At 65.2% G+C, this 21,565-nt stretch overlaps 2 protein-coding genes across 2 annotated transcripts; one reads left to right on the forward strand and one right to left on the reverse strand.

Moving 5' to 3' along the window:
• Positions 1–7,935: 7,935 nt before the first annotated feature.
• SOCS7 (suppressor of cytokine signaling 7) lies at positions 7,936–19,201 on the reverse strand. Its single transcript, XM_050985749.1, has 10 exons — positions 18,365–19,201; positions 16,339–16,403; positions 15,579–15,683; positions 15,021–15,122; positions 13,921–14,048; positions 12,914–13,082; positions 11,472–11,600; positions 10,969–11,104; positions 10,516–10,653; positions 7,936–9,944 (listed from the first exon to the last, which is right to left on the reverse strand). The coding sequence occupies exons 1-9, from the start codon at positions 19,183–19,185 to the stop codon at positions 10,533–10,535; spliced, it is 1,776 nt and encodes a 591-aa protein (XP_050841706.1). The 5' UTR covers positions 19,186–19,201; the 3' UTR covers positions 7,936–9,944; positions 10,516–10,532.
• A 1,714-nt stretch (positions 19,202–20,915) lies between these two features.
• Positions 20,916–21,410, forward strand: LOC127060833 (probable G-protein coupled receptor 158). The gene has a single exon (XM_050985507.1). The coding sequence runs from the start codon at positions 20,916–20,918 to the stop codon at positions 21,408–21,410; it is 495 nt and encodes a 164-aa protein (XP_050841464.1).
• The last annotated feature ends 155 nt before the right edge of the window (positions 21,411–21,565 follow it).

Genomic DNA, 21,565 nt, shown 5'->3' on the forward strand with positions numbered 1-21,565 from the left:
TCAAGACGAGCCCCGGAGGGGCGGGGAGGGAACGGGGACCGGCACGGACACCGGGACAGCAGGAACCGGTACCGAGCTGGCCCTGGGATGGGAGCGGGATGGGCAGGGGACACCCAGGAACGAGGAGGGACATCCAGGGACCAGGACAGGGCACACAGGGACAGGGACAGAGGTGGGACACCCGGGGATGGGCAGGGGACACCCAGGAACAGGACCAGGAAAGGGACATCCAGAAACCAGGCCAGGCATGGACTTGGGACACCCAGGGATGGGCAGGGGGACAGGGTCGTGTCACCCAGGGATGGGGACAGGGACGTGTCACCCAGGGATGGGGACAGGGACGTGTCACCCAGGGATGGGCAGGGGACACCCAGGGATGGGGATGGGGACACCCAGGCCAGGAGCAGCCAGGACAGAGGGACAGGGAGCACGAGCTGAGCAGGACGGGCACAGGGGCGCTGGCACAGGACGCCAGGAGAAGCAGGACAGGGAAAGCTGGGCAAGCAACAGCAGCAGGGCGAGGCCAAGGCCGGGCACTGCCGGAGGCGAGGCACAGAAGGACACACGGACAGGAAACGCCAGGACAGAGGGACAGGAGTGACGGGGACTGGCACAGGCAGACGTGGGGACGGAAACAGCCAGGTCGGGGCCGACAGACGGACAAAGGCTGACACACAGCCGCGGGAAAGGAAACAGCAAGGGCGGGAAACAGCTGGACAGACGGACGGACAGAGCCTGGCCTGGCAGAGGGAGGGATGGGGACAGCCAGCACGGGGACAGCTGGGATGGGGACAGCCAGCAGGGCAGGGCCTGGCTCAGGCCGTCTGCACACAGCAGAGCATCCCAAGAGCAGCTGCAGGAGCTGCTGAGGAAACAAATCCCGCTGCCGAATTTCGGGGTGCAAGCGGCACCCGAAGGGCTCCGCGGTGGCAGGAGGTGACATCCGTGCCATGACACGAGCCCTGAGTCACCTGTGCCACCAGCTGGCACAGCCAGGACCCAGCACCAGCCCTGGGGGGGCATGAGGGGCAGTTTTGGGAGGGAAACGGAGCCACGTGTGACAGGAACGGGGGAGGAGGTGAAGAACACCGGGAGGAATGGTGGCCACAGCCCTGGGGACACGGGGATGCAGCAGGAGGGGACAGAGCCACCGCAGGGACAGGGCTGGAGCCAGCAGGGCCCAGCCAGGGCTGGATGAGCCCAGGGAGGGGCTCAGGGCAGGGCACAGCAGGATCACCCCCCACAGACCCCGAGATGGCTCCCCCGCTGCTGGCAGGTGCCATTGTCCCCTCCCTGTCCCCAAAAGGGACACAGCTCCACATGTGGGACAAGGGTGGGACTTGGAATAAGCCCCCGGAGCACCCCAGAATTCCAGGGGGACGGAGCATCCCAAATTCTGCAGCTGGCACGGTGCCAAGGGCTCCAGCACCTCCACGTGATGTCCCCGTGTCACTGCCAGCCCCGAGCCACTCCCCGAGTCCCTCCTGAGCGGGCGTTTCCCAGGTCTGCCCTCAGGGATGCCAGCCCGTGCCACTCCCGGGAATGCCAGCCCATGCCACGCAGCATTCCCAGGAATGCCAGCACGTGCCACCCTGTGATCCCGGGAATGCCAGCCCGTGCCACTCCTGGGACATGCCAGCCTCATGGTCAGCCGTCCACCCGTGATCCCGGGACTGCCAGCCCGCGACACCGCGGCTGCCAAGCGCGAGTTTTCCGTGACACCATTAAGAAAATCCCGTGTCAACAACAACTTCCTGCGGGCTCCGGGGCGGGCACGGCGCCCCCAGAACAAATAAACGCCGGAGCCGCAGCCACAGCGCCGGAATCCGGGGCTGGACGGAGGCCACGGGGCCGGAGCCGCGCACGGGTGGCAGCGCCCACATCTGTCACCCCAGCCGGGATGGGCAGGGACAGCCAGGAGCAGGGAAGGGACAGCCAGGGAAACACAGGGACGGGACCAGCAAGGACATCCCGAAAACAGGGAGGGACAGGGGTCACGTAGGCGTGGTGCCACCCTGGTGCCACCCACAGCACCCCGGGGTGGGCTGGAGGGGTTTCTGCCTCTGGAAATGGGGGTGCCAGCACGGAGGGGACCCACGGGGCCACTGCCACCAGTGCTGTCCCCTGCCCGGCCTTGGGAGCAGTGGGATGGCAGTGACGGGAGTCTGCTCTGCACAGGGCACAGCCGGCCACCCCCAGGACCCCCAGGGGGTCCCTGTGTCACCAGAGGTAGAGACACCTCCCCATCCGCTGTCCCACCCACGGGACCCCTCCCCGGGTGTGCCAGGCGGGGTGTGCCAGGCTGCCCTCTGCCTGCCCGGGGTGGCACCGGCCATCCCGGCTGGCCCCGTCCCGCTGGCCACCCTCCAGAGGGACCTTCCAGGAAATGTCCCCTCGGGCTGGGCTTGGCACCACGGCCCGACCTGACCAACGTCCGTCTGTCCGTCCCCAGAGGACAGGCCGTGGGAAGGGCAGAGACCTCCTCCGGCTGTGCCACGCGCTCCTGTCCCCTCGTGGCAGTGCCACTCCTGGGGGCCCCTCCTGCTATGTCCCCCACGAGGGGACACACGGCCACGCCCGGCCCGTGACCCCCAGGCAGGACGCGGCCGCTGGTGGCAGGACTCAGCTGTGGATTCCGGCACTCCGAGTCCCCTCTCGGCGTCCCCAGCGCCACCCAGGAGGTGACACAACCTGAGCTGGCCCCGTGGCTCTGCAGGGACAGGGACTGACCCTGACACGGGGTCAGGGACCGGGACACGGCGAGGGCTGAGCCCCATCCTGGGGTGTACAGCTTGGGGGGGGGCTCCAGGAGAGCCCCCAGCCCCGTCCTCACCCCTGGGCGCGTTCCCACAGGTGTCCCCAAGGCGCGGGTGCCACCATGCCCCCGGTGCCCCCTCCCCGCTCCAGGAATTCCCACTCTTTGTCTCCTGAGCCGCACCCGCAGCCCCCCCGGGGACACCCCGCCCCCGTGTCCCCACGTGCGGGGTGGGACAGGGACACGCAGCTGCCAGGGCTCCCCCACGCCCCATTCCGTGACCATCCACCCGAACATCGCCGCCCTGCCTCCCTCCCGCGGCCCGGGCACAGCCCCCGCTCGCTGCCCACCCCCCTGGGGGGCACAGCCACCGCTGCCCGGCCCCCCACCCAAATCAGAAGGGGGTCTGGGGGAGCAGGAGCGGGTCTGGGGGAGCAGGAGGGAATCTGGGGGAGCAGGAGGGGGTCTGGGGGAGCAGGAGGGTGTCTGGGGGAGCAGGAGCCCCCCGCCCGCCGCTCCCTGCGGAGCCGCTTCCGCGCCGCAGACAAAGGCAGCGAGAGGGGAATCCAGCCTGGATGGAAGATGGGTTTTAACCTAATCCCGGGAATTAAAATGAAGAAAAGCAAAAGCGGGGCGCGGGGAGGAGCGGGGGGGGGGGGGCAGCGGACTCGGGGCGGGGCGCGCCGAGTGACCCCGCGCTGCCCACGGGGGGGGTGCCGTGGGTGCCCCGCTGGGGTGGGGTCTCGCCGGGTGCCCCCCCAGCGCCTCCCGGCTCCAGGCAGGCGCTCCCAGCTGGCAGCTCCCGTTCCCTGGCGGCGGCAGCAGCACGAAGCCATTTTGAGCGGGCGGCCAGACGAGAGGGTTACGGCCGCAGCCCCTCCTTCCCTGCCCGCCGGCGGGGCCGTCGGGATCAACAACAGCGCGGCCAGGGGGGCTCGGGGGTCCCGGCAGCGGCCGGGGGTCCCGGCAGCGGGGCAGCGCAGAGCCGGGCGGGGCGGGGGGGCCGCCCAGGACTTACGTGCTCATCCCACATCAGGGAGGGGCCGCGGTCCTGGCGGGGTTCGGGGCGCCTCGGGCGCTGCGCAGCATCCCCGGCTGCCGTGGGCTGCGGGAGGGCGGCGGGGCAGCGCTGCCGGAGCCTCCGGCCGTGCCCGGTGCCGGCGGGCACATGCCAACCTGCTGCCGCTCACGGCCTAAAATTACCACGGCGCTTCCAGAGGCGTCGCCGCCAATCAGGGCGGCAGGGAAGGGAGCGGGCGGCTCGGGAGCTCCTCTGCATTGCAGCTGGATGTGGGAAGAGGGGGATTTTTCCAGCGGGGAAAACGCAACCGACACGGGGGGCCGGGCGCTCGCAGCCCCCGGGGGGACGCTGCACCCCCCGATGTCCCCGCGGGCCACGCTCGGTGGCTTTGCCGGGGGGGCGGGGGACGCCCCGGGGGTGCGGGGTCTGGGGTGGGGGTGGTGATGGCGGGTGGTCACCCAGCTGGGTGACACGGCCACGCTGTGGCACCCCCGGTGCTCCCCCCGCCGCGGCTCGGGGAGGGGGGTGGATTCTGCAGCACGCGGCCCCCAACGTGCGGCCGGAGCTCGCTGCGTGCTGGGGACGTGTCGTGCCCGCAGCGGTGGCCCCGCGCGGGTCCCCAGCGCTGCCCCAGCCCCTCCAGCCCTCCGGAGGGTCGGGGGGTGCGGGGCACCCACGAGGCATCAGATCCTGCGCTGGGATCTGGGCTGAGCCGGAGCGATGGGGGAGGCGGGGGAAACACGAGGCAGAGCCCCGGGGGCTGCGGGGAGGGAGCTGGACCCCAAAACTGGGGAGGATGGTCGGGAGGGGGGTGATCCCCACCCCAGGGACCCTCCTGTCCACGCAGACCCACGGCACGGGGGGTCCGAGAGACCCCCAGCCTCAGGTGGGCAGCGAGGAGGGGCAGCACAGCCCGGCCGGAGCGGGACGGGGGCTGGAGGCGGTGGTCGGTGAATAACGGGGTGGGGAGACAGAGCAAGGACCCCCCCCCGGGGTTTTTCCACACCGCACGGCGGCTCCAGCCCGTTCCCCGAGCAGAAACCCCCTCCCCAAATGGCGGGCGGGACCCGCCCCGGCTGTGGCAGGAGGCGGTGGCAGAGCAGGGACAGGGACAGGGTCCCGCTGCACGCTTGGGCTGGGTGGGGGGCGCGGGGGTCTCAGGGGATGCTGCCGAGGGTCCCGGGTGGGCGATGCTGCGGCGGAGCTCAGGTGGGGCCGGGGCAGCAGGCGGGCGGCGGTGACGCCGAGGGCCGGGGGAAGGTGGGTGAGGCAGAAAGCAGCAGGTGGGGAGCACGGCGGTGGCAGGTGGGGTCCCGCCGGCGGCAGGTGGGGCCCCGGGGCTGTCGGACCCCCGGAACGGCGCCGTGTCCGTGGGTGCTGGACCCGCCCTGTCCCCGCCCCGGCGGCTCCGGCCCCGGTCCCGGTCCAGCTCCCCGTCCTGGTCCCGCTCCTCATCCCGGTCCCGATCCTACCTGCTCCATGGGGCCGCTCAGGGGGCGGGCGCGGCGGTCCGGCCGCGGGCCATGGGCCGGTCCCGCTGCCGGTGCTGGTGGCGGTGCCGGTGCCGGTGGCGGAGCCGGCGCGCCCCGGTGCGGTCCCGCTGCCGCCGCCTCTCGCCGCCGCCGCCGCCGCCCACGCCCGGCGCCGCCCGGCGCATCCCGGGAGCGGCGTCATGTGAGCGGCGACGGGAGGGGGCCCCCGGCCCCACCCGGACCCCGCCGCCCCCCTCCCCTCCCTCCCCTCCGCCCGGCCCCCCCGGGACCCCGCCAGCTCCATCCCGCTGCTTCCCTCCTCCTCCATCTCTCCCTCCATCCCTGTCCATCCATCCATCCATCCATCCATCCATCCATCCATCCATCCATCCATCCATCCATCCATCCATCCATCCATCCATCCATCCCTCCATCCATCCATCCATCCATCCATCCCCCTTCTCCCTCTCCCCCATTCCCCAGGGACTGTGGCTCTCCCTGGCAGTGCCCAGCACGGGGGTGGCACGGTGGCAGGGCCGGTGGCACTATCTGTGCCCCCAGGCTGGGTTGGTGGCCCCTGGCCTGCCCTTTCCCGGGGTGGCAGCCAAGCCCTCGGGGCTGGGTAAATGTTAGCTGGGAGCAGCGCGGTGCCAGCCCAGCCTGGCCGCTGACCCTGGGGCACTGCCAGCGCCCGCCTGGGGACAGTGGGCACCGTGCCTGCCCTCCCCTCTCCGGGCACGGCCCCGGCTGCATTGGCTTGGGCCTGGGCCGTGCCTCAGTTTCCCTTGGCCTGGTCCCGTGCCGTGCCTCAGTGTCCCTTGGATGGCTCCAGGCCATGCCTCAGTTTCCCCTGGAGTGGTCTTCCACCATGCCTCAGTTTCCCTCGTTCCCTCCCCACCCCGTGCCTCAGTTTCCCTCATTCCCACACTCCCCTCAGCACACTGGGCAGAGGAGGGGCAGCGCCCCCCCCCCGCAGGACCCAGCCCCAAAAAGGGGGTTCGGACACCCCAAACCCACCCCTGGGGCAGGAGGAGAGCTGGGGCAGAGCTGGCCGAGGGTGGGATATGGGGATGGGATTTGTGGATGGGATTTAGGGACAGAATTTCGGGGTGGGATTTTGGGAATGGGGTTTAAGGACGGGGAGCAACAATCCCGCCACCCAACGGGATTTTTTCCACAGGGTGGGCACCACCAGCAGCCCCCACCCTGTCGCTGACCCCGCGGGGGTCCCGGGCGGCCCGAGGGCGCAGCAGCACCGCGGGATGGGGTTGGGGTCGGGGCTGGGGGGAGGCGGAGCGGGAAGAAAGCGCCCTTTGTCCGGGGGCCGCGCCGCCCGCGGGGGCCGCGCCGCTTTCTGATGCTAATGAGGAGGTAAAAATAAAGCTCCGGCCCTGCTGGGCCCGGGCCAGGCCCGCTCGGGGGCGGCCGGACAAAAGCCGCTTCTTTTGGGGGGCCCGGGGGTAGCGAGGGGGTGCCCCGCGTCCCCATGGGCTCCTCCGGGCCGTGGGCGCATCCCGGGGTCCCGAATTCCCGGAGCATTCCCGGGAAGGCACCGCCCCAAAGCTCCCTCGGGCTCTGGGGACCCCAAATCCGCCTCATTCCCAATCCTGGGGACCCCAAATCTGCCCCATTCCCAATCCTGGGGATCCCAAATCCCCGTCGTTCCCCATCCCGGGGACCCCAGACCTGCCCAGCGGGGCCCTCGGGGGCTCCGGCAGCCGAAGGGCCCCAAAACCAGAAATAAACCCCCAAAAGGAGCCCCCAGCCCGCTCTGTCCCCGCGCCCACCGCGGCACCGCCACTGTCCCCAAGGCCCGCGGAGACCCCCAGCCCCTGGGGTGGGGTGCAGGAGGAGGAGGGCGGGATGAAGGGGATGAAGGGAATGAAGCTCCCCGGGGCTCGGAGCCCCCCAGACCTCCCCAGCCCCAATTGTGTCACTCTGCCACCTCTGATCTGTGTGCCCCGAGGGGGGTTTGGGGGGTGGGAAATGGGGAAGGGGCTGGGAGGGGATTTGGGGGGTGGGAAATGGGGAAGGGGCTGGGAGGGGATTTGGGGGGGGGCAGGAGGGGGTTTGGGGTTCTCCAGCCCTCGGGGGTCGCAGCCCACCCCACAGGGATGCAGAAGTGGGAGCACCAGGGGCACCCCGATATCCCGGGGGGCACTGGGAGCCCCTCCTGGGTGGGTTTTGGGGTCCAGGAGCACCCGGGGGGGCACCCAGAGCCCCCAAAAGGGGCAAAAGGGACCTGGAGGGGTGGGGAGGGGGTCGAGGACTCAGAATTCACCACAAAAAGCATCCAACGATTTCCAAGGTTTTTATTCAAACCCTTTCTCTCTTCCCTTCCCATCCCCACTGAAAAAAAAAAAAAAAACCAAAATCCCAAACAACCCAAAAAAAACCCAAAAACCCCCAAAAATCGATGCTAAAAAGGAGTTTTACAAACACCAAGTCAGCTCTTCCTGGCTGACCCTGTAGGAAAAAAACACCCCCAAAAAAACCCCAAAACCCCCAAAATCCAGGAATTCCACGCCAGCAGTTCCTAAAATCCCCCACAAGAGGCCAAACATGCCTATAAATACAATATTTACACACAAACCCACAGCTCCCCACCCCAAAAATAACCAAACACACCCAAAAGTGCATTTGTGGTTCATATCAAAACCCACTATTATTAATATTATTATTATTAATTAATTTTTTCATTAAATCTGAAAGATTGGCCTGCAAAGTCCGTTTGGTTTTTTTATTATTATTTTTTTAACCATTTAGTAACTTTTCTCATATATTTATGAAAATAAATTATACAGCCACTATTTGAATAAATTAAGCACACACCAAAAAAAATTAAGATTAAAATAATTAAAAATTAAAAAAGGGGGAATAAAAATAAAATTAAGCAAAAGCTGCATTTTTTTTTCCTTTTTTTTTTTAATTCCCAAGGGTGATTCCCAAAATCCTGGGAATCTCCTGCCCTGGGAGCTGCTGGAATCTGCTTATTCCTCCTCCAAAGGTGAGGCTGGATCCCGTGAAATTCCCGGGATCTGGGGTGAAGCCCTGGATTGGGAGCACTGGGAGGTGCCCGGGGTGAGGTTTTGGGGAGTGGGAGAGCCCCAGGGTGGCAAAAACCCCAAAAAACCCCAAAACCCAGCTCTGCTTTTCCCGGACCTGCTGCTCCTTCCCAAACCTCTCCCCTTCCCACAGGAGCGTGGGAACGCTGTCACCACCAGGATTTCCCCTGGATTTTCTGGGCATTGACTCACACCTTCCCCATTCCCTGCATCCCAGTGTCCATCCCTGATCCACTTCTCCTTTTTTTTCCCAGGGTCTCTTTTTTATTTTGGGAAGAAAAGCTGGAGCAGGGCTGGCTCCTGGGAAGGTTTTCCCTCACACAGTCCCATGAGGTATTTCCATGGATTTTCAGGCTCAGTTTCACCCAGAAACCTGGAATTGTTTTAAGGATTGTGGGTTTTTTCCTCCAGATCCCAGCCGGAGGAGGCAGGGCAGGATGTGTAGCACCTTTTATGGCAAAGCAGCTTGGAATTTTTCCATTAAAATCCACAGGAATTCCGGGACTGGGATCGTCCTGGCAGCTCCCAGGGAATCCTCAGATCCAGCAGGACGGGGCAGCTCCTTGGATTCAGAGCATGGATTCAGAGCTGGATTCATTCAACTGGAATGCTGCTCCTTGAAGCACAGCAGGGAAGAATGCTCCAGAATTCCCAGCTGGAAGCTCCCCCATGGAATTCCTGCTCAGGGGATGGAGCAGCAGCCCGGGGTCCCAAGGGGGGAGGGAGGGAGGGAGGGAATTTGTGCCCAAAATCTGGGAAAGAGCCAAAACTCTCCTGGATTTGCTGTTCCTGATGTCCCAGGGAGAGGAGGGAGCTGCTCCAGGAGGATCCTCCAAAGGGAATCGCTCCACTCCCAGCCTCTGGAATCCACCAGGGACAGGCTGGGAGAGCCCATCCCGAGTCTGGGATCCCTGCAGGATCCAGGGGTAGCTCCAGCAATTCCAGCAGCAGCTCTTCCACCTTCCCAGGGCTCCAGGGAATCTTCCAGCAGTGTCCCTTGGATCCACCACAGCCCACGCTCCTCCTTCCTTCCTTCCTTCCTTCCTTCCTTCTCCCACGGCTCCAGGCTTTTCCCAGGATGCTCCTGCCACTCCTGGAGGGTCTGGATCTCTTTTCCCAAATCCTGGGAAGTGGGGGAGCTGTGGAGCTGCTCAGAACTCCACACTTTATTTATTCCCAGGGGTTCTTCCATCCCCTGGCTCCGTTTGCAGCTCTCCAGAGAGGATCAAAGCCTTGCCACGACGCCTTGGAGCAGATGGATCTTCCCAGAGAATTCCCCCTTTTTCCTCCCTCTCCCCCACCTTGAAATTCCCAAGGTGGGATCAGAAAATCCATCGGGATCAGAAAATCCAGTTTTTCCTCATGCTGAAAATCCGAAAACAAAAATTAAAATCCAGAGACATCCAAAGGGAAAACTTCCAGGAAAGCTCGGGAATAGTGCCATGACATTCTTTGTTCCGCGGGGTCCCGCGGGGCCGGGCTGGGCTCCCCCGGGCTCCTCTTCCCAGGAGCAGATCCTGCTCTGCTGGGCTTCCTGGGAATGCCGGGCCCTCTCCTCCAGGAAAGGAGCAGGAGCAGCAGCAGGAGCTCGGCCTCCTCCCCACCACGGCAGGAGGGCAACAACCAAATTCCTGCCAGGAAGAAACACCGGGAATCGGGATCAGATGGGATTGGGAGGGGCAATGGGAGCGAGGGAGGAGCAGGAGGGTTGTGCCCTTCCCGAGGAAAGCTGGGAATGGTAAAAGGCCAAGAAGCCTTGTTCCCCTTCCCAAGGAAAGCTGGGAACGGTAAAACACCGTGAAATCCTGTTCCCTTTCCCAAAGAAAACCGGGAATGACAGAGGACCCCTGAGGGAGCAGCCAGGACTCCTCTGGGGGGGTTGTGGTTCTGGGGGAACAGCAGGACAGCACTGATCCTGGGATGAGGCACCATTCCCAGATCATTCCTGGGGCATTCCCAGACCATCCTGACCATCCCTGGACCACTCCACATCATTCCAGACCATCCCCAGACCATTCCTGAACCATCCCCGACCATTCTCAGATCATCCCAACCATCACTGGACCACTCCCAATCATCCCAGACCATTCCCAGAGCATTCCCGGGCCCCTCCCAATCATCCCAGACCATTCCCAGAGCATTCCCGGGCCACTCCCAATCATCCCAGACCATTCCCAGAGCATTCCCGGGCCGCTCCCTCACCGTCAGCGCCGGCTGCGCTACGTGGAGGACTCGGGCTCCTGCTTCTGTCGGGAGATGAGCTGCGCCTCCTTGAGGGACAGGTACTGCTCCTCCTGCGGGTCGTAGTAGTAGAACTTGCGGATGTAGGAGATCAGGGGCCTGGAAAAACACCGGGAACAGCCGGATCCCTGAGCCACAGCCCCTCGGGAACATTCCCAAAACACAGCCAGAGCCTCTTCCCTGGACAAACACCGGGAACAGCCGGATCCCAGAGCCCAGCCCCTCTCAGCACCTCCACAGGAGCTGGCTCAGCAGGGAATTCCCCATTCCCAAGGCACTCAGAATTCCCGCTGCACCCACAGGACACAGATCCCGTATCCCAAAGCTGGAAAAGCCAATGATCCCTCCCGGATCTGTGCTCCCAGATCCCCTCCCGCTGCCTGGGACGGATCCAGGGGCAATCCCGGGGCTCACTTGGGCAGCGGGAGCTCGGGAATGTGGTCGATCCGGACCAGCTGCCGGATCCGGAAGCGGCAAAGGTGCTGCAGGGATTTGACGTTGCTGAACCTGGAGACGGGATACAGGAGCTGGACGGGAGTCGGAGGGAGACCTTTTGGGGGAGAAAAGGAGGTTTTGGAGACCAGGATTAGGTTCCCAGGGTCACCTGGAAGATCCCATTCCCAGGCTCACCTGGATCCCTGGACAATCCCATTCCCCAGGATCACCTGGACAATCCCTGGCCTGTCCCATTCCCGGGCTCACCTGGACAATTCCATCCCCAGGATCCCTGGACAATCCCATTCCCAGGATCACCTGGACAATCCCTGGCCTGTCCATTCCGGGGCTCACCTGGACAATCCCATCCCCAGGCTCACCTGGATCCCTGGACAATCCCATTCCCAGGATCACCTGGATCCCTGGACAATCCCATTCCCGGGCTCACCCAGATCCCTGGCCCATCCCATTCCCGGGCTCACCTGGGACCCGGGATCGCAGGAAGTAGAGGAATTTCCCATTTTTGGAGTGCATGATGGCCCTCTTGATGAACTCCACCACGGACTGGCAGCGGTCCTCAAACTTGGGGTGGCACCACAGGCTGAAGGTCCCTTCCACAAGAGAAAGAATTCCCATTATTCCAGGGGATTTTTGGGAAAGCAGCTTCCCCAGCACCATCACGGAAACAAGAGGGAGAGGATACTCAGTGACAAATCTGGCATTCCCAAAATCCCCTGGAATGGGCTCTGTTTTATGGATTTGGAAACAGCTAAACTTTTAAATATTAATATATTGAATCAATTAAATATTCTTATACTGAATCAATTAAATATTCTTATATTTAGTGAATTTAATATTATGATATTTAGGAAATTAAATATTCTCATCTTCTGGAGTGTCCCTTTTCCATCCCAACATTCCCAAGGAAAGGTGACCTTGGAGCATTCCCAGCTCCAGGTGCTGCTGTCCCCATTTCCCAACCCTGGGATCATTTTCCATGGGAGCAGTTTCATGTTCCTGCTCCTTGATTAACGGGATTATTAATTAGGCCCTGGGCCACCCTTTGTCTCCATGCTGTCACCTGACCTGCCCAGGTGGCCCAGGATGAAACTGGAGCTGGGGACACCAGAGCTCCCAGTGGGTCACACCAGTGGGGACACCCCCTCCTCCTACCAAAATCCGGGAATTCTGCAGGCTGGGAAAGACCCCAGCTGTCCCCTGGACACCGGTGTCAGCATGTCCCCAAGTGCCACATAAAAATTCCCATTTGTCAGAATTTCCTTCAAATCCAGTTTTCCAGGGCACTGCCAGCTCCTTTTTCCCACTTTTCCAGGGCTCTGGCAGCTCTTTATTCCTCAGCAGTGCTCCATGCAGGTGTAGTGGGTTATTTATAACCCCCTGGAAGTTGGAAATGCTATCCCAAGGATTCTGTGATCCCAGGACTGGCTCACCTCGGTAGTGCTTCATGTGGAAGGTTGTTCATAACCCCCTGGAGCTGGGAATGGCACTCCAGGGGTCAGGAATCCTGGGAATGGCTCACCTCGGTAGTGCTCCATGAGGTGTGGTGTGTGGGTTGTTTAACCCCCCTGGAGCCGGGAATGGCACCCCAAAGGTCCCCAAAGGTCCCCAGACAACGGGAATCACCCACCTCGGTAGTGCTCCATGCAGAGGGCTGTTTAACCCCCCTGGAGCTGGGAATGGCAACCCAAAGGTCCCCAAAGGACCCCGGGAATCACCCACCTCAGTAGTGCTCCATGCAGAGGGCTGTTTAACCCCTCTGGAGCCGGGAATGGCAACCCAAAGGACCCCGGGAATCACCCACCTCGGTAGTGCTCCATGCAGAGGGTTGTTTAACCCCCCTGGAGCTGGGAATGGCACCCCAAAGGTCCCCAAAGGTCCCCAAAGGTCCCCGGGAATCACCCACCTCGGTAGTGCTCCATGCGCGTGTGGTGCGTGATGCCCTGCGAGCGGAAGCTCAGGCTCAGGATGTAGCGGGGGTCGGAGCTGTCCCGCACCAGGAAGGACCCGTCCGGTTTCCCCTTCAGCTTCATCTCGGCGTCCTCCCAGTTCATGGGGCCCCAGTACCACCCGCACTGGGAACAGAGAGCGGCGGCTGGGACGGGATTCCCTCGGGAAAGCTCCCTGAGGTCAGTCCCCGTGTGCAATTTCACCCGGCGTGGGTGGTTGGGATTGAGGGATGAGGGGACGCCACGGCCTGAGGGGACAGAGGGGATCCAGACCCCCCTTCCACGCTCCAAAAAGGATTTCCTGGACTCCAAAACCATGGACTCCCAAACCCCAAACCCTGAGGGGCCGCATTCCCAAACCCCACTCTCTGAGGGGCAGGAATCCCAAACCCCACTCTATGAGGGGCCGCATTCCCAAACACCAGTCCCGGAGGGGCCACATTCCTAAAACCCAAACCCTGAGGGGCCATAATCCCAAATCCCACTCTCTGAGGGGCAGGAATCCTTAACCCCACTCTCTGAGGGCCTGCATTCCTAAAACCCAAACCCTGAGGGGCCACATTCCCAAACCCCACTCTCTGAGGGGCTGCATTCCCTAACCCCAGTCTCTGAGGGGCAGGAGTCTCAAACCCCAGTCCCTCAGGGCCCCAATCCCAAACCCCAGTCCCTGAGGGGCCTCAATCCCAAACCCCAGTCCCTCAGGGCCTCAATCCCAAACCCCAGTCCCTCAGGGCCCCATTCCCACATCCCAGTCCCTGAGGGCCCCATTCCCACATCCCAGTCCCTCACGGCCTCAATCCCTAACCCCAGTCCCTCAGGGCCCCAATCCCAAATCCCAGTCCCTGAGGAGCCTCAATCCCAAACCCCAGTCCCTCAGGGCCCCAATCCCAAACCCCAGTCCCTCATGGCTCCAATCCCTAACCCCAGTCCCTCATGGCTCAGGTTCTGGCCCTGTCCCCGGTACCTTCTCCAGCTCCCTCAGGCTGGCGGCGAAGCTGCTGGGGTCGGGCCGGGCCAGGGGACACTGCAGGTGAGGGGGCGGCTGGCCCGGGGCCTCGGGGGGCCGCAGGGGCACGATCCGGGGAAAGGCGTCTGCAGGGAGGGACAGACGGGGTCACTGCCACTGCCACTGTCACCCAGAGACAGCGGGGTCACTGCCACTGTCACCCCGAGACAGCGGGGTCATTGTCACTGTCACCATCACCAAGAGACAGCGGGATCACTGCCATTGTCACCCAGACACAGCGCGGTCACTGCCATTGTCATCGTCACCCAGAGACAGCGGGGTCACTGCCACTGTCACCCAGAGACAGCTAGGATCATTGTCACTGTCACCCAGAGACAGCTAGGATCATTGTCACCGTCACCAAGAGACAGCGGGGTCACTGCCACTGTCACCCAGAGACAGCGGGGTCACTGCCATTGTCACCCAGAGACACCTGGAGACTGCAGGAGGGAAAAAGTGGGGACTCCAGGAGGGGAAAAGGTGGAGATTCCCAAAGGGAAAAAGCGGAATTCCAGCAGGGGAAGGAGCGGGGTTCCAGCAGGGGAAGAAGCGGGGTTCCAGCAGGGGAAGGAGCGGGGTTCCAGCAGGGGAAGAAGCGGGGTTCCAGCAGGGGAAGGAGCGGGGTTCCAGCAGGGGAAGGAGCGGGGTTCCAGCAGGGGAAGGAGCGGGGTTCCAGCAGGGGAAGGAGCGGGGTTCCAGGAGGGGAAGAAGCGGGGTTCCAGCAGGGGAAGGAGCGGGGTTCCAGCAGGGGAAGGAGCGGGGTTCCAGCAGGGGAAGAAGCGGGGTTCCAGCGGGGGAAGGAGCGGGGTTCCAGCGGGGGAAGAAGCGGGGTTCCAGCAGGGGGAAGAAGCGGGGTTCCAGCAGGGGAAGAAGCGGGGGTTCCAGGCAGGGGAAGAAGCGGGGTTCCAGCAGGGGAAGAAGCGGGGTTCCAGCAGGGGAAGGAGCGGGGTTCCAGCAGGGGAAGGAGCGGGGTTCCAGCAGGGGAAAAAGCGGGGTTCCAGCGGGGGAAGGAGCGGGGTTCCAGCGGGGGAAGGCAGAGCTGGCCAAGCTGAGCTGACCTGGGGCGTGGGGCGGAGGAGGCGGAGGCAGAGGGAAGGATTGCAGGGAAGAGCCCATGGGCCCCACAAGCACAGCCGGAGGCAGCGTCCCACTGATATCATCTAGGAGAGAGCAGAGACAGGTCAGGAAACAGGGAAAGGACAGCCCCAGAGCCCGGAAAACAGCAGGGAAAAGGGAACCGGGGTATTCCCCGTGGAGCCAGAGAGTCTGGGAAAACAGCATGGAAAAGGGAACTGGGGGATTCCCAGCAGAACCCCAGAAAACAGCCTGGAAAAGAGAATTGAAGGACTCCCAGCAGCACCTCCTCTCCAGCATGGGTACTGCTGGAGGACACGGATCCCTTTTCCAGCACTGGAATTCCCAGGGCTCCAGGGACCATCCCCAGGTTTCCAAGGACAACCCCCAGGTTGCCAGGGACCATTCCCAAGTTGCCAGGGCCCACCCCCATGTCCCCAGGCCCACCCCCATGTCCCCAGGGCCACCCCCATGTCCCCAGGGCCCACCCCCAGGTCCCCAGGGCCACCCCCATGTCCCCAGGGCCACCCCCAGGGCGGTACCGAGCAGGCTGAGGCTCCGGCGGGGCGGCGGCGGAGGGGTCGGAGGGTGAGGGGAGCTGAGCCCTCGCTGGGAAATGTCCACGTCCACCAGTGACACTGTCTCACCTGGAAAAGGAGAGGGAAAAGCCCAGTTAGGGCTGGGATCAGGCAGGCCTGGTCCCCAGGATGAGCACAGGGAAAGGAATTCCACAGGGGTTGGGATGTTTTTCCGTTTGCTGCTCCCAGAGTAAATTTCTCCATCTTTGGAGAGGCCTTGAGGGAATCTGCCCCAAGCCCAGCAGCTGAATGGGATGAGGAGGCTCCAAAGGATCTTTTCCAGCATGGAATTCCACACTGAGCAGAGCTGATCCATGTGTAACATCAGGGACATGGTAATTTTTAAAATAATTAAATTTTTAAAAGTCATGTTAAAAATAATCAGATAAACTAATAATTAATGAAACCAACCTCCCAAATTAAAGCAAAAATTTGGCATCTCCAGGTTTTCCTCTGCAGATTCCTTTGAGGAAAAGCAGCTCCTCTCCTGGGGGTCTTAGACCCCTTTCCTCTGGCTTTAACCCTTTCCTGTGGCTCTCAGGCCCTGTCCTGGGCTCAGATCCTCTTTTTGGGGTCTCCTTTTTGGGTGGGATGCCAGCAGGACCAAGGGACACCACAGAGATCCCAGTCTGTGATCCCACAGAAGCGAAATTCCCCATTCCCTGCTCGTCCCACAGCAAAACAAAAAACCCCAAACTTGCTCAAACCTCCCCCAGATCCTCACCTGTGAAGAGGGGGCTGAACACAACCGGGGAAAAGGCACTTTGGGTTCTCGTCAGTCTGTGTTTCCTGTGGGGCAAAAACGGGGAAATGGGGTGAGGAGAGATGAGGAGACTCGGAATCCCAGCAGGAAAAAAACAGGAGAACCCTCTCCCTCCAGGAGAGCCCTCTCCATCCTTCCAGCCCCTCCATCCACGTGTTTCTCCAGCTCCTGCTCAGGGCAGGGAACCAGGAAAAGCTGGCACTCCGTCCTGCTCCAAAGCAAATCCCTGAGCTGGGAATTAATCAAGATTTTGGACAGAAAAGCCCAAGCAGGTGCCAGGGAGCCACGGAGCTGTTTCACAACAGACCTCACCCTGCTTCCCAGCATCGGGAATTGCCAAATTCCAGGGGAAAAACAGGGCTGGGTCCTGGAGCAATCTGGGGGTTCTGCCTGGAGCACCCCAAAAATGCAGGTGAGGGGTGGGGGAGCTCAGCCCAGAGAGGCCAAAATGGGTGGGAACAGCTCAGAAGGCAGCCCTGGTGAGCAGCAGCACTCCCAGGAACAGCAGAACTCCCAGGAAAAGCAGCATTCCCAACCAGCTTTGTAACTGCCAGCTCCCACCAGATCCATCCCACATCCATGGGGGCCACAGGTCAGGAGGCAACAACTTCCAGCTCCCAGCAGAACCAAGGAAAGGTCCTGGCTCATCATCATCATCATCATCATCCCACCACCAATGACCCCTCCCTCAGCACCAGGAGGGGATCCCTGGGACTGGAGGCAGCAGAGTCCTGTCTGACCCACAGGAGCTGCTGCATCGAGCACCTTGGGGTAACCTTTGTTGAAAAGTTCCTGATTAGTGCGAGGAGCTGCTCGAGACCACCAAAGTGAGCACCAAACCCCCAGAGCAGAGGGAGGCCAGGCAGCGATTCCCAGGTGTTTCCCTGCTCCCAGCCCTGGGAGGTCCCAGGCCTGCTGGAATAACCCCAATCCCACGAGCAAAGCTTTCTGTCGGTCCAGGCACCTCCTTTGGGGCTGTTTGAGTCACCTGTGGGCAAGGAGCCACCGTCTGAGGCTGCTCCAGCTCCCCACGTGCCCAGGGAGGCTCCTCGGGGCCACAGCAGCTCCAGAGAGGCCTCAGCAGCTGCCCAGCTGCAGGGCTGGGAGCTGCCAGCTCCCCACCCAGCCCCTGCTTCAAAGGGCAGCTCGTTTTGGGGTAATTTTGGCCTCCTCGGGCTGCCAAAGGGCGCTGTCCCCGCACGCCAGGGCTGCAGGTCACGCCTGACCCGGGTCAGCAGCTCCAGCCTGGAGAAAAGCTTCCTGAAGCTCATCCACCAGCAGGAGGAGGAGGAGGCCACGCACCCCAGAATCCCCACAGAGGGTGAACAAACCCCACAGGGAAGGGCCTGAGCCCACCCCTTAACTCCCTGCTGCACAGACCTGGGCCTCCTCCTGGCCTTCTCCAGGAGAAACCTCGGCCCTGCTGCTGGGAATGCCATGGAAAGTGGTTCCAGGGGCCCGGGAAGCAGGGATGGAGCAGCTCCTGCCCCGCTGGAACAGGGGTGAGAGACAGGAGGGACCTGTGGGTCCCACACCAAGAAATCCCAGGGTTTCTCTGTGCCCCCATCCCAGCCAAGCTGGGGCTGTAATGGTTCCTCCTGCACGGAGGGAGGGACAGCCGAGCCCGCCCAGCAGCAGAGCCCGGCAGCCCCCAGCTCCCTCAGCCGCTCCTCACGGGACTGACGCTCCAAGCCCCGCTCCCGGTGCCGCTCCCACGGTTTCTCCACCATCCCCATCAGGGATGGAGGCCTGGATCAGCGCGACCCTGCTCCGCCGGCCTCTCCCGGGATCCAGCGTCCCCGAGAGAGAGAGACCGGGCCTCGGCAGCCGCTCCGAGAGCTTGATCCCAACCCACGGGATGGCCCCGGAGTCCCGCATCCCCCTCCGGCAGAGCATCACAGCACGGCCCCGGGACACCCCCGGCCCCGGCCCGCACCCCGCGCTGCCCCGGCGGCGTCCCCCCCATCCCAGCCCGGTGCCCCCGTACCTGCCCGGCTCCTGCTCCCGGCCGCGGGCCCCGCACACATCCGTCAGGCTCCCGGCCGAGGCGGCGGCGCTGGCGGCGTCCCCGGTGGCCGAGCCGCCGCTGCAGCTCTTGGTGCGGAAGAGGCGGCTGAGGCGGATGCGGAGCGAGCCCTTCCTGCCGCCGGGGCCGGGGCCGGGGCCGGTACCCGCGGGCGGCGGCGCGGGGCCGGGGGGTGCCGCTCTGCCGGCGGCACGGGCGGCTCCGCGCCCGGGGGACCCCGGCTCGTCCTCGGAGCCGCTGCCGCCCTCGTCGGGCTCCAGCGCCTCGAGCACCAGCAGCGCATCGCTGGTTTCCTCGCCGGCGGGGGGCCCGAGGCACGGGCAGGGGGTGCCCGCCGCGCCCGCCGCCCCCTTCGCCCCCAGCCCCGGCGGGCGCAGCCCCAGCGCCGCCAGCTGCAGCTCCAGCCCGCTCTGCGCCGCCGCTCCCCAGCCCGCCGCCGCTTTGGGCTCCAGCGCGCAGCGGTGCCGCGGGCACAGCTCGGCCCCGCCGCCCCCCGGGACCCCCCCGCCCGCAGCCGCCGCCGTCGCCGGGCCGCAGTCCTCGCCGGGCCGGCCCTCGGCCGCCGCGTTGCGGAAAACCATCAGCTGCGGCCGCGGGCTGCGCAGCGCCGGCCCGGCTCCCGGCAGCCGCCCCCCGCCGCCGGGCCCCGCGCCCGCCGCGCCGGCACCGGTACCGGCGCCGCCCGCCGCGCCCGCCTCCGGCCCGGTGCCATAGCCCAGCAGCCGGCTGAGCACCCGGTACGAGGCCGCGGCGGCCGCCGCCGCATCCCCGTCGCGCTGCATGGCTACGGCCGCCGCATGGCCCGCGGGGACCGGGACAGCACCGGCACCGGCGGCCGCCGCCGCCGCCCTCGCACGGCCGCGGCGCCCCCCCCTCGCCGCCGCCACCACCGCCCCGCCCCCGCGCTTCCGCCGCTGGCCGCGCCCCCCGGTGCCGGTCCCGCCTCTCCCGGTGGCTGTGGTCCCTCCCCGTGTGGAGGCCGCGCCCCGAGCCCCCCGACCGCAGGTGGAGGGGCCGCGGGGACCCGCGGGGGCACCCTGCGGGCAGCGGGACACGAGCACCGAGCACAGGGAGCCCCTCCGAGCCCCCGCACCCACCGGCGGCACCGGCACCCAAGGGTGGCTCCGGCACCCACGGAGGGACCCGCTCCGAGCCCCGGGAGCCGCTCCGAGCCCCGAGTACCCACGGGCGGGAGCGGTTCCGAACCCCGGCACCACCGCGGTCCCGGCACCCACGGGGACGGGGGGGTCACGGATGATGGGGCCGGGGGGCAGCGAGGGCTCCCGGACACTCAGCTCGGTCCGTGACCCATCGGGCTCATCCCCCGCTCCGGGACCGAGGGGTGCCGTGCGGGAAACTGAGGCACGGGCACGCAACGCGAGCCCTGCGCGGCTCTTGTCCGGTTCTGCCGGGCAGCGCGTCCCAGCCGGAGCAGAGGGGACAGGGACTTGCTCTCCCCACGCCTCCCCGCGGGTTGGGGCTGGGGAAGGTCATGGTTGTTTGAGGCTGGAGCAAGGAAACTGAGCACCCTCCCGTGCCTCAGTTTCCCCTCTGTACCCCGGGTCTGCTGCGCGGGACATCGCATTTGGGGGGTGGGCTTCAGATCCCGCTCTTGCCCGCACCCTGCACCCCCAGCCCCACAGGGACCCCCCCCCCATTCCCACCCCATTCCCACCCCATGGCCCGGGGGGGGCCGGGCACTGCGGGATTGGATCCCGCCACCGTACGGGGATCCCGCGGGCGCCCCGTTCCCCCCGGCTGCCGAGGGGCCGCGGGGAGGGGGATACGGGCAGGAAAATTCCGGCTGCCGTTGCCATGGCTTCCCATCAGGATGCGCTTGCATCACGGCCAGCCCGAGGGGCCGGGGCGCGGGGTCCCCTCCGGGCTCGGAGCGCGGTCCCCACGGGGCTCAGACCGGGGGGCTCCGGGCAGCGCTGCGGCCCGAGCGGGAGCGCGGGGGCGGGCGGGGGGGCTCCGGGCAGCGCCAGCCGCTGAACACGGTTTGAAGCCGGTGACGTCTGCTCCGGCATCGCCGAGGGAGAAGAACGGGCGGCAGAGAGCGGGGCCGGCTCCGGGCAGCTCGGGGTCCCTGCCCGCCATGCGCCCCCCGGGCCGACCGGGGGGGCCGCCGGGGGCCGGGGGGCTCCGCTGAGCCCCAGCCATGGGGCCGTGCCGGTGGCCGCTGCTCTGGGGCTTCCACGCCGTGCTGGTGCAGGTCGCCGCGCTCACGGCGGGGCAGCGCCCGCAGGAGAGCCCCCCGCGGCCGGCGGGATGGTCCACGGCCCCCTCATCCTCGTGGGCCCCCACCGCGGAGCCGGGAGCGCCGGGGGACAGCGAGGGCTCGGCGGCAGCGCTGGCGTTCCTGCGCACGGGCGATGCCGAGCTCCTGGCCCGGGCCAACTGCAGCGGGGGCGTCGCGGCGGGGGCCCCCGGGCCCGGGCCCCCCCCGGCGCTGCGGGCAGCCCTGCGAGCCGCCCCCGAGGCGCTGGCCTACGCCGCCAACTTCCTCAACATGCTCTTCCAGACCAACGACATCCGCGAGGCCAGCGTGGCCGAGGACGTGGAGTGGTACCAGGCGCTGGTCCGCAGCCTGGCCGAGGGGCACCCGTGGGTGCGCAGGGCGGTGCTGGCCCTCGACGCCCACCCGCTGGCCCCCAAGCCCCGGCTGATGCTGCAGGCCACCAAGGGGGACGGGCAGATCCTGCTGCAGGACGTGTCCAACTCCGCTCCCAGCCTGGGCAACCTCAGCTGGGACAACGAGTGGTTCAACGCCCTCAAGTCGCAGCGGGTCCCGGCGCTCCGCAAGCGGGTGCTCAGCAATGATCTGCGCAGCCTGGAGACCCCCAAGTGGCAGCGGGGGGACAGCTACGTGGGGGACGCGGGCCACGTGCGCTGGTCCCCGCCGTTCCTGGAGTGCCGCGAGGGCCGCTTCCTGCCCACCTGGGCCGTCACGCTCTCCTCCGCCTTCTACGGGCTCAAGCCCGACCTCAGCCCCGAGTTCAAGTAAGTGGAGCCCGGAGGGGTTTGGGGGGTGTCACAAGGGGTGGGGAGTGCCCCGTGTGTGGGCTGGGGGTGCAGCTGGATGTGTCACCCCCGCCGGGGTGTCCCTGGTGCCCTGCCCGTATTCCTCGGCGTGTGCCTGCAGGTGCGCAGGGGTTTGTA

Source organism: Serinus canaria, chromosome 27 (assembly GCF_022539315.1).
Source record: "Serinus canaria isolate serCan28SL12 chromosome 27, serCan2020, whole genome shotgun sequence".
NCBI classification, from domain to species: Eukaryota; Metazoa; Chordata; class Aves; order Passeriformes; family Fringillidae; genus Serinus; species Serinus canaria.

What these genes read in the sequence shown, in the direction of transcription:
- SOCS7 (XM_050985749.1), bottom strand. Translation starts at nt 19,185, where the DNA reads ATGCAGCGCGACGGGGATGCGGCGGCGGCCGCCGCGGCCTCGTACCGG. An exon ending in CGGGAGCAGGAGCCGGGCAG is followed by an intron (nt 16,404 to 18,364) that starts GTACGGGGGCAC and finishes TTTGCCCCACAG; the next exon opens with GAAACACAGACTGACGAGAA. An exon ending in CCGGAGCCTCAGCCTGCTCG is followed by an intron (nt 15,123 to 15,578) that starts GTACCGCCCTGG and finishes GCTCTCTCCTAG; the next exon opens with ATGATATCAGTGGGACGCTG.
- LOC127060833 (XM_050985507.1), top strand. Translation starts at nt 20,916, where the DNA reads ATGCTCTTCCAGACCAACGACATCCGCGAGGCCAGCGTGGCCGAGGAC.